This window comes from Rhamphochromis longiceps, linkage group LG10 (assembly GCF_057381845.1).
Source record: "Rhamphochromis longiceps isolate RC_006_pf linkage group LG10, R_longiceps_female_GT1.1, whole genome shotgun sequence".
NCBI classification, from domain to species: domain Eukaryota; kingdom Metazoa; phylum Chordata; class Actinopteri; order Cichliformes; family Cichlidae; genus Rhamphochromis; species Rhamphochromis longiceps.
In genome coordinates, this window is record NC_140566.1 from 17,584,957 (window position 1) to 17,597,000 (window position 12,044).

The 12,044-nt window shown below is 40.2% G+C and overlaps 1 protein-coding gene across 3 annotated transcripts in view; it reads right to left on the reverse strand.

The window, feature by feature from the left end:
• The window catches only part of cadm2a (cell adhesion molecule 2a), a 239,753-nt gene that overhangs the window by 18,365 nt on the left and 209,344 nt on the right, over window positions 1-12,044 (reverse strand). For 2 of the 3 annotated variants that reach the window (XM_085420654.1, XM_085420653.1), the window contains 4 exons: window positions 9,357-9,518; window positions 8,085-8,175; window positions 7,790-7,968; window positions 4,887-5,000 (listed from right to left, as the gene is read on the reverse strand). In XM_085420654.1, coding sequence (XP_085276780.1) covers window positions 4,887-5,000; window positions 7,790-7,968; window positions 8,085-8,175; window positions 9,357-9,518 — 546 coding nt within the window. The remainder of the gene's footprint in view (window positions 1-4,886; window positions 5,001-7,789; window positions 7,969-8,084; window positions 8,176-9,356; window positions 9,519-12,044) is intronic. The other variant, XM_085420656.1, reaches the window with a different exon arrangement.

The window sequence follows — 12,044 nt, forward strand, 5'->3', positions numbered from 1 at the left end:
GAACACATTGTCTAATATTCGTACAAGGATAAATAAATGTCTCGGTATATGATTATATTGGCCACTAAAACTCGGAGAGACTGTGTCAGCAAAGTAACACATAAAAAAGCCATTACTGTGAAATCCTACTAGACAATAACATTTTTCATTATGGGAACACATTTTTGTGAATACGGTATATGAAATCCTTTAACAACTGAAAGGAAAGATATTCATATCTGCAGCCAGTTTGAAGTTGCTGTGCAACACGAGTTAAGACAGCATTTTTCATTTACTGTATACAAAAGATGGACATAGCCACTGTGACATCACCCATTGGTTTTAGTGTCAACATTTGGATAAGAGATTGGAGAGCCAGTTTTTCACTTAACACTAGAAAGCTCAGTTGACAAGCGGACTCCTTTTACTGTATAGTTGCACACCAATAGGTAGATAAAATATTAATATTTCACTCGTGAAATCTGAAGCACAAACGTCTTGAACAGCTGTACCACACAGCAAGCCATATCCATGGAAATGCTCCAAAAGGTACCAACAGCATAACTGTCCACCCAATTTATTGACTGCAATTTGCAGAAGTGAGGGCTTACATAGAGTAATCATCTACAGCCAATCAAAGAAACCACAACCCTAATGCTGGTATCCAGATAAATGCATAAAGGGATAGCCGTGCGCTTTCAAAAAAAAAAAAACCAAAACCCCATACGCTGATAAAAGAGCAGAAGGAAAGATCACCGAAACGACAAAGGGAAACCTGAGAACGCATACAGCCTATAGTGCTGAACCTACAGCATGCCTGTGGAGGAAGACAACTTCATTATGCAAAAATACAAAACGTCATGGGGCTGGTAAAGCTCCACAGTTGTTTGCTTTCATCCAGGGCCATAAAAAACCTGGTAATAAATCAAGTAGACAGATGAAAACAGATAGTGAAGTATCCTGTGACTAGGAACGCAGTGAAGGAGTCTGATATTTAGATTCCCTGTAGATATACTGAGAGGCTCAGCTCCTCTTGTGTCTCTGAACTACACAAACAGACATCAGAGAAGAACTGTGGCACACTGATGAAGAACATCCAACAATGTGTGGAAGACTGTTATCTAACAGGGCCTTCAGAGAGATGTTAGGGGGCAGAAGAGATGAAGCGGAAAGGAGAGGAATAACTGAACAAAAGCTTAGAGAGGGACTAAAGCGGAGGAAAGGTAGAAGGGGAGTCAAGCCTCCCAAAGGACTTTAAAGACGGTCATTTACAAAAAGCAGCAGTGATGAGAGGAAATTATTTTGAGATGGAGACCATGATGTTGAGAGGAATGAAGAGAGGGAGCAAAAGAGCACAGACAAGACAGAAGATATCTTGCTTAGATGATGATGAAAAAAAACATACACACATAAATGGAAATGAATAAAGCTGCTTGGGTGAACTGCATGTAAAGGATCAGTGACTCTCTTCTCTTATATTTCACCGTTTATTTGAAGTAATGGGCAATAATGTTTTGCACACCTAAGGAGCAGAGGGTGCAGGGTTTGGCGGTCTAGGAATCTTGTGTGTTGGCTTCATCCAGCTTGTCATTAGGGTGATTTCAGCCAATGAGATGCTTTCATCCCAACCACCTAACACGGATGGGATGAGATTTAACATTTCAAGTCTGAAATACTGGTTCTCAGTTGGAAAAGGGTAAGGTAAGGACAGAGTTGCTTCCCCGATTAAGGAGTTCAAGAATTCTGGGGTTCGTGAGTTCAGCAGCTGCAGTAATGTGGATGATGCTCCAGTCTGTCACAGTGAAGAGAGAGCTGAGTGTGAAAGCAAAGCTGCTGCTTTACTGGTCGACCTACATTCCCACCTTCAGCTATGGCTACGAGCTGTGGCATACAAGTGGTGGAAATGAGCTTCCTCTAGAGGCTGGCTGGGCTCAGTCTTAGAGATAGCAAGGGTCTCAGAGTAGAGCCGCTACTCCTCCACATCATAATGAGCCAGCTAAGGTAGTTAAATTATCTGACTCAAATTCCTTCTGGACACCTCCTAAGCGAGGTGTTTTGGATACTTCCAACTAGCGGGAGACCCAGTAACCCTCGAATCAATATATCTCTTGACTAGCTTGGGAAGGCCTCCCTTTTCCACCAGAAGAGTGGCTGTTGTCTGGCGAGGGGGAGACTCCTGCTTAGGCTGCTGCCCCAGTGACTCAGACCTCGATAAGTGTCAGAAAATGTATGAATGCATAGATCATGTAAGTATATTTAATTGCTGCTGAACTGAAAGCTCATATTTTGTGCAACGTTTTGTGAGAAAATACACAGTGTTAAATATGTTGCTTTGTGAGAAAATATACAGCGTTATAAATATGTTAACAAAATTTCTTTTATGTGCTATTACCGATATCACACTATGATGGATTGTTTACACAATCACTTCAGGAAAACATGTCACACACTGATAACAGCTTTGGAAACCATGATGAAGATGATATATGAGTGAGCAAGTTCTTCTGCATACGGGCCATCACAGCACATTAGCTTTAAATTGACGTGTCACTCAAAAACGTGGACATATCAATCTACTGTAGCAGATGTGGTGCCATGTCAGCATCTGTGCCCTGGCAAATAGGTTAAAGCAACTACACCCGCCCAGAGGCTCGCCATATCCTTTTCATCTACTGCATCTGTTTACTGCCAGTTATGTGTCGCAGGGGTGCCGAAACATCCTTTTCCATAGCCGTGTCCTCCTGAAGGATCCTGATGCTTTCCCTAGACAGGTGGGATATGCGATTCCTTTCAGCATTTTCTGTGTCCGCCTGAGGGTCACCTCCCTGTTGTATAGGGCTGAGCGCCTCAACGGAGAAGACTGATTTAATGTGATACATGATATTTTTGTAATGGAAAAACTGACATTTCATTTGAGACTCAGGGTGGACATGTTTGATGATTACTGGAAAGTACGGACAGAGTTTATTAAACAATTTAGATCAGATTTCATGGACGAGAGGAAGAACTGTCGTATAAAATACACTACAATTAGCTGCTACACACCGATCCTTGGTTTTATTTTTTCCTCTTCTTTCTGTTTTCTTTCCTTTTCTCTTGCCTTTCTTTTCTTTTGTATTGCTTAGATCTGTATGGCCTCAGGAAAAGCACAGTGTAATTAGCCAATGCAAATAGACTTTGTTCCTAAAATAAAAGGAAAAACATAAAAAATACAGTAGGGCTCTTGGTCAGAAAACAACCAAAGAACTAAAAAAAATAAATAACAAGAAAAAAAACTCAACTGGCTTCTTTGAACAAGTTCAGCTGGACGTGCTAGAGGACCTCAAGTGGGACTGACTCCTTTTGAAGCAAGAGTATGCATCGTATACTGAGGAGTGGCAACAGCAGCCTATGATGCCGCGAGTGGTAATTAAGTCTGTCAAAATCAACTAACTTTGTTAATTATCACATCATGTTACTCGTGAGATCGACGAGCTGCAAATGTCAAGCTGGAATTGAACCTGGGACTCACCACTCAGTGCATTATAATTCATGTGGCTTGCAACCTTGGCTGGTTGCTGCTGCCCTTGTTTTTGAAAGGCAGAGAGCAAAGTGAAAACTTCTGTGGAAAACTCAGCCAAAAGCTAGCAGGAGGAGATTGTTATGCCAGCCCTTTGCTGCAGGGCCTTGTGTCATCAGTAGCTGTAATCTGCTTCTGAGACGCTGCTGAAACGGGCTGCAGCATGTCTGGTGGAATCGCAAGCATTGTCTTGAGTGGGAGCGATCGGCTCTGGCAGCCGCATTAGAGCTGGAACAGGATGCTGCCGTCCCCCGTTGTACACAGGGATAAGGGAAGCATGGCCTTATGCTGCATTTGATCTACCTCGTATGTGAGAATACGGACGCCAAAATGAAAACATTTTCAACCTCTGCCAAGTTAGTGCACAAACTGGCAAAAACAAAACATGGCTACCCCAACCTTTTCTTTGTTTCCTTTTCCTCTACAGAAAACAAAAAAGGTCATGAATGTAGTGTAGTTTACTCATCTAAAGTAACACAAAAGCCAAAAAGAAGCAAAAGTCACAGTTTTACTCCATTAAAAGCAATATGAGAAAGATTTTATGTGTGGAAAATGCAGAGTCAGTGTTCAGAAACAGTATCCGATTTACTAAGTGTAAAAGTATTGTTTGTTTTCAATAGAGTCAGGAAATTCTTAGTTCCCAGTTGCTATCAAATGCAGCATTAAGCCCGCCTATGTTCATGCATGATTGGACGCACAAAGTTTAATGAAGCTTGCTATATGCTTACTGGAGCTGGCCTGCTTACAAGCATGATGAAATTAGCTCTGTCTTATCTATGTTTAAGGGCATAAGATGAACAATAAAAAAGCCTTAGTTCTGTACAGGGACCACTTTAAAAACACCAAATATGCAGCCTTAGTGGCAAAGGGACTATGTCAAGTTAGGATTCTCTAAGAGTTAACACAGCATTAGAAGGCATGATGAGATATCTCCAGTGGCCAGACATTTTCAGTTGGACATGACATTTGCTTCTTTGAGGTTTCAGGGCACAGAAGTGCTGGAGTCTTTGCAATTCCAAGGGGACAGCACACAGAGTATTTGAACACCTGGAGTTTCTCTGAAACTCAGAAAAGTCTGTCCCAGTGTAAAAAAATATATCATTGCTCATAAAAAAGAAAATATTTACAGTCCTTCAGCTGAGAAAATAGTTTAAGTAGCAAAAATTAAAGGCAATAATTGGGTAGGATGACCGATAAGTGTCTTCACATGTTTTATGTCCACAAGAAATAAGAATATGAATGCCTGAGGTAGAGAAGTAGCAAAGAAGTAACAGAGGAGATATGGAAGTGAGAGGGAAGTTAGACTATGCTGTAGCATGCTGTGGAGATGCGTGGGGTGGTACTGTACCTCTGTTGCCAGTGACTGTGGGGTCTGAGGCGTGGGAGCCTAATAGTGCGGTAGGATCTGGAGTGATGGGATGTAGGGGGGGAGTGGTGGGTGGAGGCAGGGTGGTGGGGGCGTCTGGTGGAGGGCACAGATAAACACATATACACAAAATACAACAACAGCAAAATGAATTCACATGGGGAAAGTTAGATACGTTAAAAGAACACAAAGAAAAAAAACTATATACAGTGATGGGAAACACAAAGGGAAAATTATGACACAATTCCAAGCATATAACATAAGATCACAGCACAAGAAAGCATGCCTTTTCCAGTATAATGAAATGTGATGCCCTTAACAACATACATGAGTTGAGTGCATTACTGTTCCTGTTTTAGTGGGCCAGTAAGGCTTTCTCACTGATTCTGAAATGATCAGCGATGTTAAGAGTCCCAATCTTCTACATTTTGTCCGTCAACTCTGATTTCAAGTATTCTGTCTTTGAATTGTGAAGGCAATTTGTTTAGCAAAAGAGCAGAATTAACCTTAAATCTGCTAATGCTGGCGACTGTCTCTGGAGATGGACCCTGCACTAGCAACCTTTCAACATGTGAGAGGGAAGACAGCTGATGATTTGAAAACGTAATCTGACAAATGGATTAAAAAAAAAATCGGTTAAGCTCTCATTTCCGTGTTGAATTTTGGCTTCTCGCTACAGGATAATAGTAAAACTGATCGTTTCTCACTGTCACATGTTAAAGCTACAGAAAAAAGTGAGAGCGAAACATTGGGTGACAAAGTTAATGAGGTTACATTACCACCTTGGCTTTTATGTTTATGTCACTCTGCATTTTATGGTGATCCAGAAGCTTTTAATTGGCTCTCGTAGTCTTTCTCTGGGCCAACTGTCCTCTGTGTCTTGGTGACATTTCAGCCTGAGCGTGACTCACTAAGCAGCTAACTGCATGTCTTCGGGAAAGAGGGAAGAGAGAAAATGTCCCCTTGTTCGAGAACCATTAAAAAGGTATTTTCCAAGAATTATGGAGGCAATTGTGAAAGGCTAAAAGGTGTGATAATCACTAATGAAGGATAGGAACAGACTGGGTGCCATTTCAAGAGAACAAGTAATGAATCTGAATAGGACTTTTTGACCCTCCCGCACCCAATTGTCTTTTTTCTGGCAGAGAATTTGTCAGTTTAATAACATCACTGTCATTACATGCATTGGTTATTCTTGCTGCAGCTTCAGAAGAAATTGTTAGGTGCGGTGGCGCGCCATGACAAGTGTGAGCAATCCACTAATTAAATAAGAGCCACAGCTAATTGCTTAATTAATCATAGAATTTTCAAGAATTCAGCACTTTTGGAGTTTAAACAAAGACAAAAATGTAAAGACATCTCCTGGTGCTTTTAGCAAACAGTGAAAGGGATTTCCTGATAATTTTACAGCTCAAACAATTAATCAACTAGTAAAAGAAATGTTTGATGGAATGAAAGAGGTTAAAAAAAATCTAAAGGTCTCTAACAGCACTGTTTCAGAATCGCCTCCTTTAATAAAACCTATGGACAGGATTTGAATTTGAAGCTGAAAGGTATCATACATTTTTGATGGTATACATAATCAGTCTTCACTCATCCTATTTTGTGGCTTTGAACTCAAAGAAGGGATCTTTAACTAAATACCTGAGCGATATACTCTACACCAACGGTATTTTAAAAGCATCAGCAATTATCTGCAAAAATCTGACAGACAGAATATATATAGCAAATGAAACTCATTTGCATCTTTGCAGTAACCTTGTCTCAGCAGATACTGCGTGTGCGTACTAAGTTTAAATTTCAGTGATATGAGTAATTAGAAAGATGTAAGGTTTCTATACCTAATCCTTACCTTGATTTTGTCACATGGCATTCTGCATAAAATAAGCATATTTTGTATTGCCTTTTACATCCCCGAACATCTGCTTGCGTGGACTTGCGTTATATTTCAAAATTTACAGCATTTACTTAGAGAAAGGCTGAATGGCTTATACGTTCATCGCACTCTCATTAAATAAATCTAATTGCATGAACGAGTATTTCATTTTGTTCTGTCATTCATCACTCTTGAGGTTTCCACAGCCCTTTATGACCTATTCATAGTAACCTGTGTTACTCGGGTAGCTCGGTTTTATACTCAAAAGTTTGTAATTAGATTTTTCATTACTTTCTGTTTTTAAATAAAAGAGCTCATGTAATATTATTAATGCTATGTTTTTCTTCATCTCCACTTCTTAACGTCAGAACGACCTGTTTTTTAATGATCACGCACTGTTTCTATAACACAGTGAAAAGAGATGTTTTACTGCTTTGCTATTTTTTAAAGCATTATTACTTAATGCCAAGAGACAAATGGCAGTGAAGAAGCGGAAGAGAGGAAGAACTATCTGTTTTCCCTGACACTGAGTCCCTTTATCCTCCACCTCCTCTGGCGTTACTAGGAATTACTTATCCTTCCTGGTGATATTCCTGACAACGCAGCACTAAATTTTGCCTCTCTCACACATTTCCCTCCTAGTGTGTTGTGTGTGTGTGTGCGTGTGTATCTGGGACACAGGTTTATTTAAGGAAAGGCGTTGGTGGCATTTGTGTCACCTGGGGCCCTTATTCTCCCTGTGAGGGATGGTACCACTAATCACTATTAGCATTGATACAGTATGCAGATCAGGAGGTATTATAATCCTGTATTTTTTGAATGGTGTTTTGTACTCATGCCTATGAGGTTCATACTTTTCACAATTTTTACATAGCTTTGTTGGAAACCAAGTTTTCCTCTTGAAGCTTTTTTTCCCCAGTGGTGTCATATTAGTAACTGACTGACTTACTTTTTTATATTGTGTCATGAAATGCAATTATCCATATTTCAGTGCTTCCCCTGAACTCACCATAGACGTAGAGTACATATTGAGCACTGCTGGTCCCTAGGTGGTTGCTAGCTTCACAGCGGTAGGTCCCATTGTCTGTCTTGTTAAGAGACGTAAAGGTAAGCTCTCTTCCTTCTACAATCATCCTGTCCAGGTCAGGAAGTTCACTTCCATCCTTTGTCCACATCACAGGATCTGGCCTAAAAGGTAAGAGAATATGTAAGAGAAAGAAAGCATGCTGCATCTAGGTCTAATCTATAAAACACTATATGAAAGCATGATGTCAATCAATTAATGAAAATTTTTAGAGACTTACGAAGGGTTTCCTTTGGAGACACACTCCAACTTCAAGTACTGACCCTCCTGAGGGACTTCAAGGGAATGGGTGATCTCCACACGAGGAGCATCTAAGACAAACAGAGAGACGGCTGAAATTGAGGGAAGAAAATATAAAACATTGTTTTCACATTTTCTTGACATAAATGGGATACATATATATATTCCCCTGAGATGAGCTTCTCTAAGCATGCCTCAGGCAGGTGGATGGTGATGAGGAACAGGAAGAGGAATTATCCTAGACAACCAAGCTCCCACATGTGTAACTGGCTGACATCAGGAAACCCTACTGGTTGATAGAAAAGGACAGCGTAAAGGACGGTGTAGCGGCAGCACAAGAGCAGGCCTTAAGCACTAGATCCATATAACAGGAGTCTACCACAGGACCCAAGTTGCTGACTTTGCAAAGGGCCCCTGGAGACTATCCAACACATAGCACAGGGTGTAAGATCCAAGCTGGCAACAGCTTGTTGGAAGATCCAACAACAACCAAGGAACAACCACAAAGAACATCTGTGCTGCATATGGACTAAAAGTCCCCAAGTCCCAATGTCAGAGTAGAACAAAGGGGGTAAATTCCTGTGGTTCTTCTACTTCCAGACAGACAAGCTGCTGGCCAACAAACCAGGTGATAGTTGTGGCTGACAAGCAGAAGAAGACTGAAGTTCTGATAGATGTGGCAGACAACAAGATCAAGAAGAAGTAGCATGTAAAAACAGAGAAGTATCAGGAGCTGAAGGATCTGAAAGGTAAAGTCCAAAGTAGTCCCAGTGATAATAGGAGCAATGGGAGCTATAAACCCGAAACTAGAAAAGTAGCTCCAGCAGATTCCAGGAACAACATCCAAGGTAGTGGATAATGAACAGAACCCTCAAAACACAGCATTTGGATCACACACACATACAATCCCAGGGGGTGATATAAATATTATAAATATATTTGGACAATTGGACAGTACATTTTTGCCCAGACCAAGGGATACTGACTGAATAAAATACTAGTGCCTAAATGTAAAATTATAAATGCAAGATCACAGAAAATCAGCTCTGAAATAGTGCATTTACATACAATGATGGAGGCCTCATTAGTTGAAATGTTCTCTAACTGGGTTCAACAGCCATAAAAGCTCCCATTACCATGGCTATTTACAGTAGTTACTGCCTTTTATTGGTTTGAATTTTCTGTTATCCATTATGCTCATGTGTACACTTCATATATGTGTTTGAGTGCTGTACTTTGCGTCTACACTCACAGTGGACCTCCAGTACTTCAGTGGCCTGCTGTGGTGCTTGTGTGAGTGCCACGTGGTCCACTCTGCAGGTGTAGGCCACTCCATCATCATTTCTGTCCACTTGCAGCTGTAGAGAGCTCCGTACTGTAAATGTCTTCCCACTTGCATTCACCTCTTTGGCACCTTGGGAGAGAATTGCATTCTGTCACGGTTGCAGCACATTTATCTTATAAGGTGAGATAGCTACGAACCAATGTGTTACAACCACTGGCAGATTCCACCCTAGTCTTCGATTCATACAGAACACATGCCTATCATGCAAAACAATTAGTGCCTAAAATTTTAATGTACCTTCATAGTGATTTTCATTACAGGTATACCTGAAACGGGTCACATTTCACTAGTTTAAGAGCAAGGATCATTTTTCCATATGAATAGGGTGATTAACTTGTTTTTTAAACTCAACCAATGTACAGGATCAACATTGCACTGACCCGTCACATTGTTGTGATTGTCTTAGTTTTGCAATATAGGTAAAAAAAAATCCTTTGTTTTAAGAAAAAAAAAACTCTCTTCTACAACAATTTCAAGTGTTCTCTTTATTAATTTATAGAATAGAATACATATTTTACATATCAAATTATCCAAATTTGCATTACTGCATTTGCTGGTGACTGAATATTGAGTTAGCATTAGCCAAGAATATGGCTAATGCTAACAGCCAATCAATCCAATATACAAAATATGCAAACAGAGCTCTTACTAAGCACTAAGAAATGTATTATAAGAGCTGCTTGTATTTAAAGCTACAACATGCTCTAGTAATGTTACAATCATCTTACTATTCTCCAGTTACATGCTGCAAAAGATTACAATAGATTTGAAGCTACCCTATTGTAGCTCTTTTACTGTTATTGTACTGTAAGTTCACTTTGTTGCATATCTAGGCTACCTCAGTACGAATTCAACCTGGATTTTGCTGCAGGCAGTGTTAAAATGAAACGCAGCTGCCTCAACTTTAAGTTGTGGCTCTTTGAATGCATATATTTACACTGTTAACATTTCTGATTACGTGTGGCCTCACCTGTCATCTCTGCATGTGCTCCCACTCAGCTTGTACAAATCAACACTTTCATGCACTTCATATCTATCCGACCTTTTGGTCTGATTCATCTGCCTGACAACTACTTCAAAAAACATTACCAGTGGAAACCAGACAGTAATTGGCAGTAATTAAATTAGCCTGTTAGCAAAGTGTCATTATGCACAGTTCTCTTTATCAGTACAATTTGTTCTCAGAGATATCCCAGCAACACCTGCTATCCTAAGCAATCAGTTGTTGCATCTCCCTGTGACCACCAATATCCCAGACACCGCAAAGATAGTGGAAAAATCCTACAACCAGCTTAAATTTGGAATATTCCACATTCCATCATTTCTTCTCTGACACTGTAGTCTTTTGATAAACTAAATGTGTTTGATTCACAGGTTATAACCTGCCCTCAAGTTTATGACTGCCATATCAGAGCCCTTGAAATGCTATCAGTTAGTGATAAACCTTCCTCTCTAAAAGCAAAGTACCTCAAAGGCAGAGATGTCCTTCAAAGTGGAAAATGAGACTTCTGAACCACAGACTTTCCCTTTCTCTGTCAAGCTGTCCTTGAGTACCCTGACCTAGTAGATCAGTGGTTCTCTGTGAACTCTACATGACCACAGTTACATCACAGAAGTAGTAACTTCTAATGCTTCTAATTCTTCTTCCTCCTAATGTTTTTGTTACCTTTTCTAGAAACCTAAAGTTTAAGAAAATTACTACTGCGCTGAAACTTTAGCACCCTCTTAAAGGGATCTCACCTAAAACCAGAATATATCAGGAAATAGCTAGTGTTTAGAGAAATTAGACACCAGAACTGAGAGCAGATGATGACATTAGTCACAAACATTTTCTCAGAATGTTTGTGCTGCCACTGGAAAATAAGGTATACGTGTTCCTAAAAACTTGGGAGCTGTTATATATGCATTATGCAATACAAATTAGCATCCTCTTTCAGACCACATATCTCCCACTTAACTCAACAGCCTTTCACAATTCAACGCCACTAGGTTGTTGTTTTTTTTGTTTTTTTTACTTACTGGCTGTCTTACTTGATGATAATTATCTAAACATATCCACCTCCAAGGAGTTATTTTAAAACCTTCTTTTTCTCAGTAAAATCTCTACAGCCAGTCGTCAACAAAAGGTGTTTGGTCTGTTTACATTATGCCAGCGGCCAGTTTTTAAAAATCATATCAAGTCGCTACATCCTACTCAGAGTTTCTTTTCAAACAAGAAAAGAATTCCCTCCTATAATGTATTCAACACTCCAGGCTTATCTCTGCATTGAGATGTTGCCCTGCTTTGTCAAAAAATATGTCCTTCTTTTTCAGTTTTTATATATATCATAAGTGTATTGTATGTACCGTACCTCTCATGCTGACCACCTTTGTTTGTACCTCCTAAAGAGACTGTTTACGCTCCACATCTTTCTTTCCTCTGTGCTCATCTGCTCCACTTTCCAAGCCTCTCCACCCTACTGTCTCCTCTCTCTCTCAATTCTGCCAATCAACTATTCTGCTCAGCCACTTCCCCCAACTGAGGCAATGAGCCCGCCTCCCCTAGAGATGAATGACTGACAGGTCTGCAGTGTTAGCAACATCTATGCGAACAAC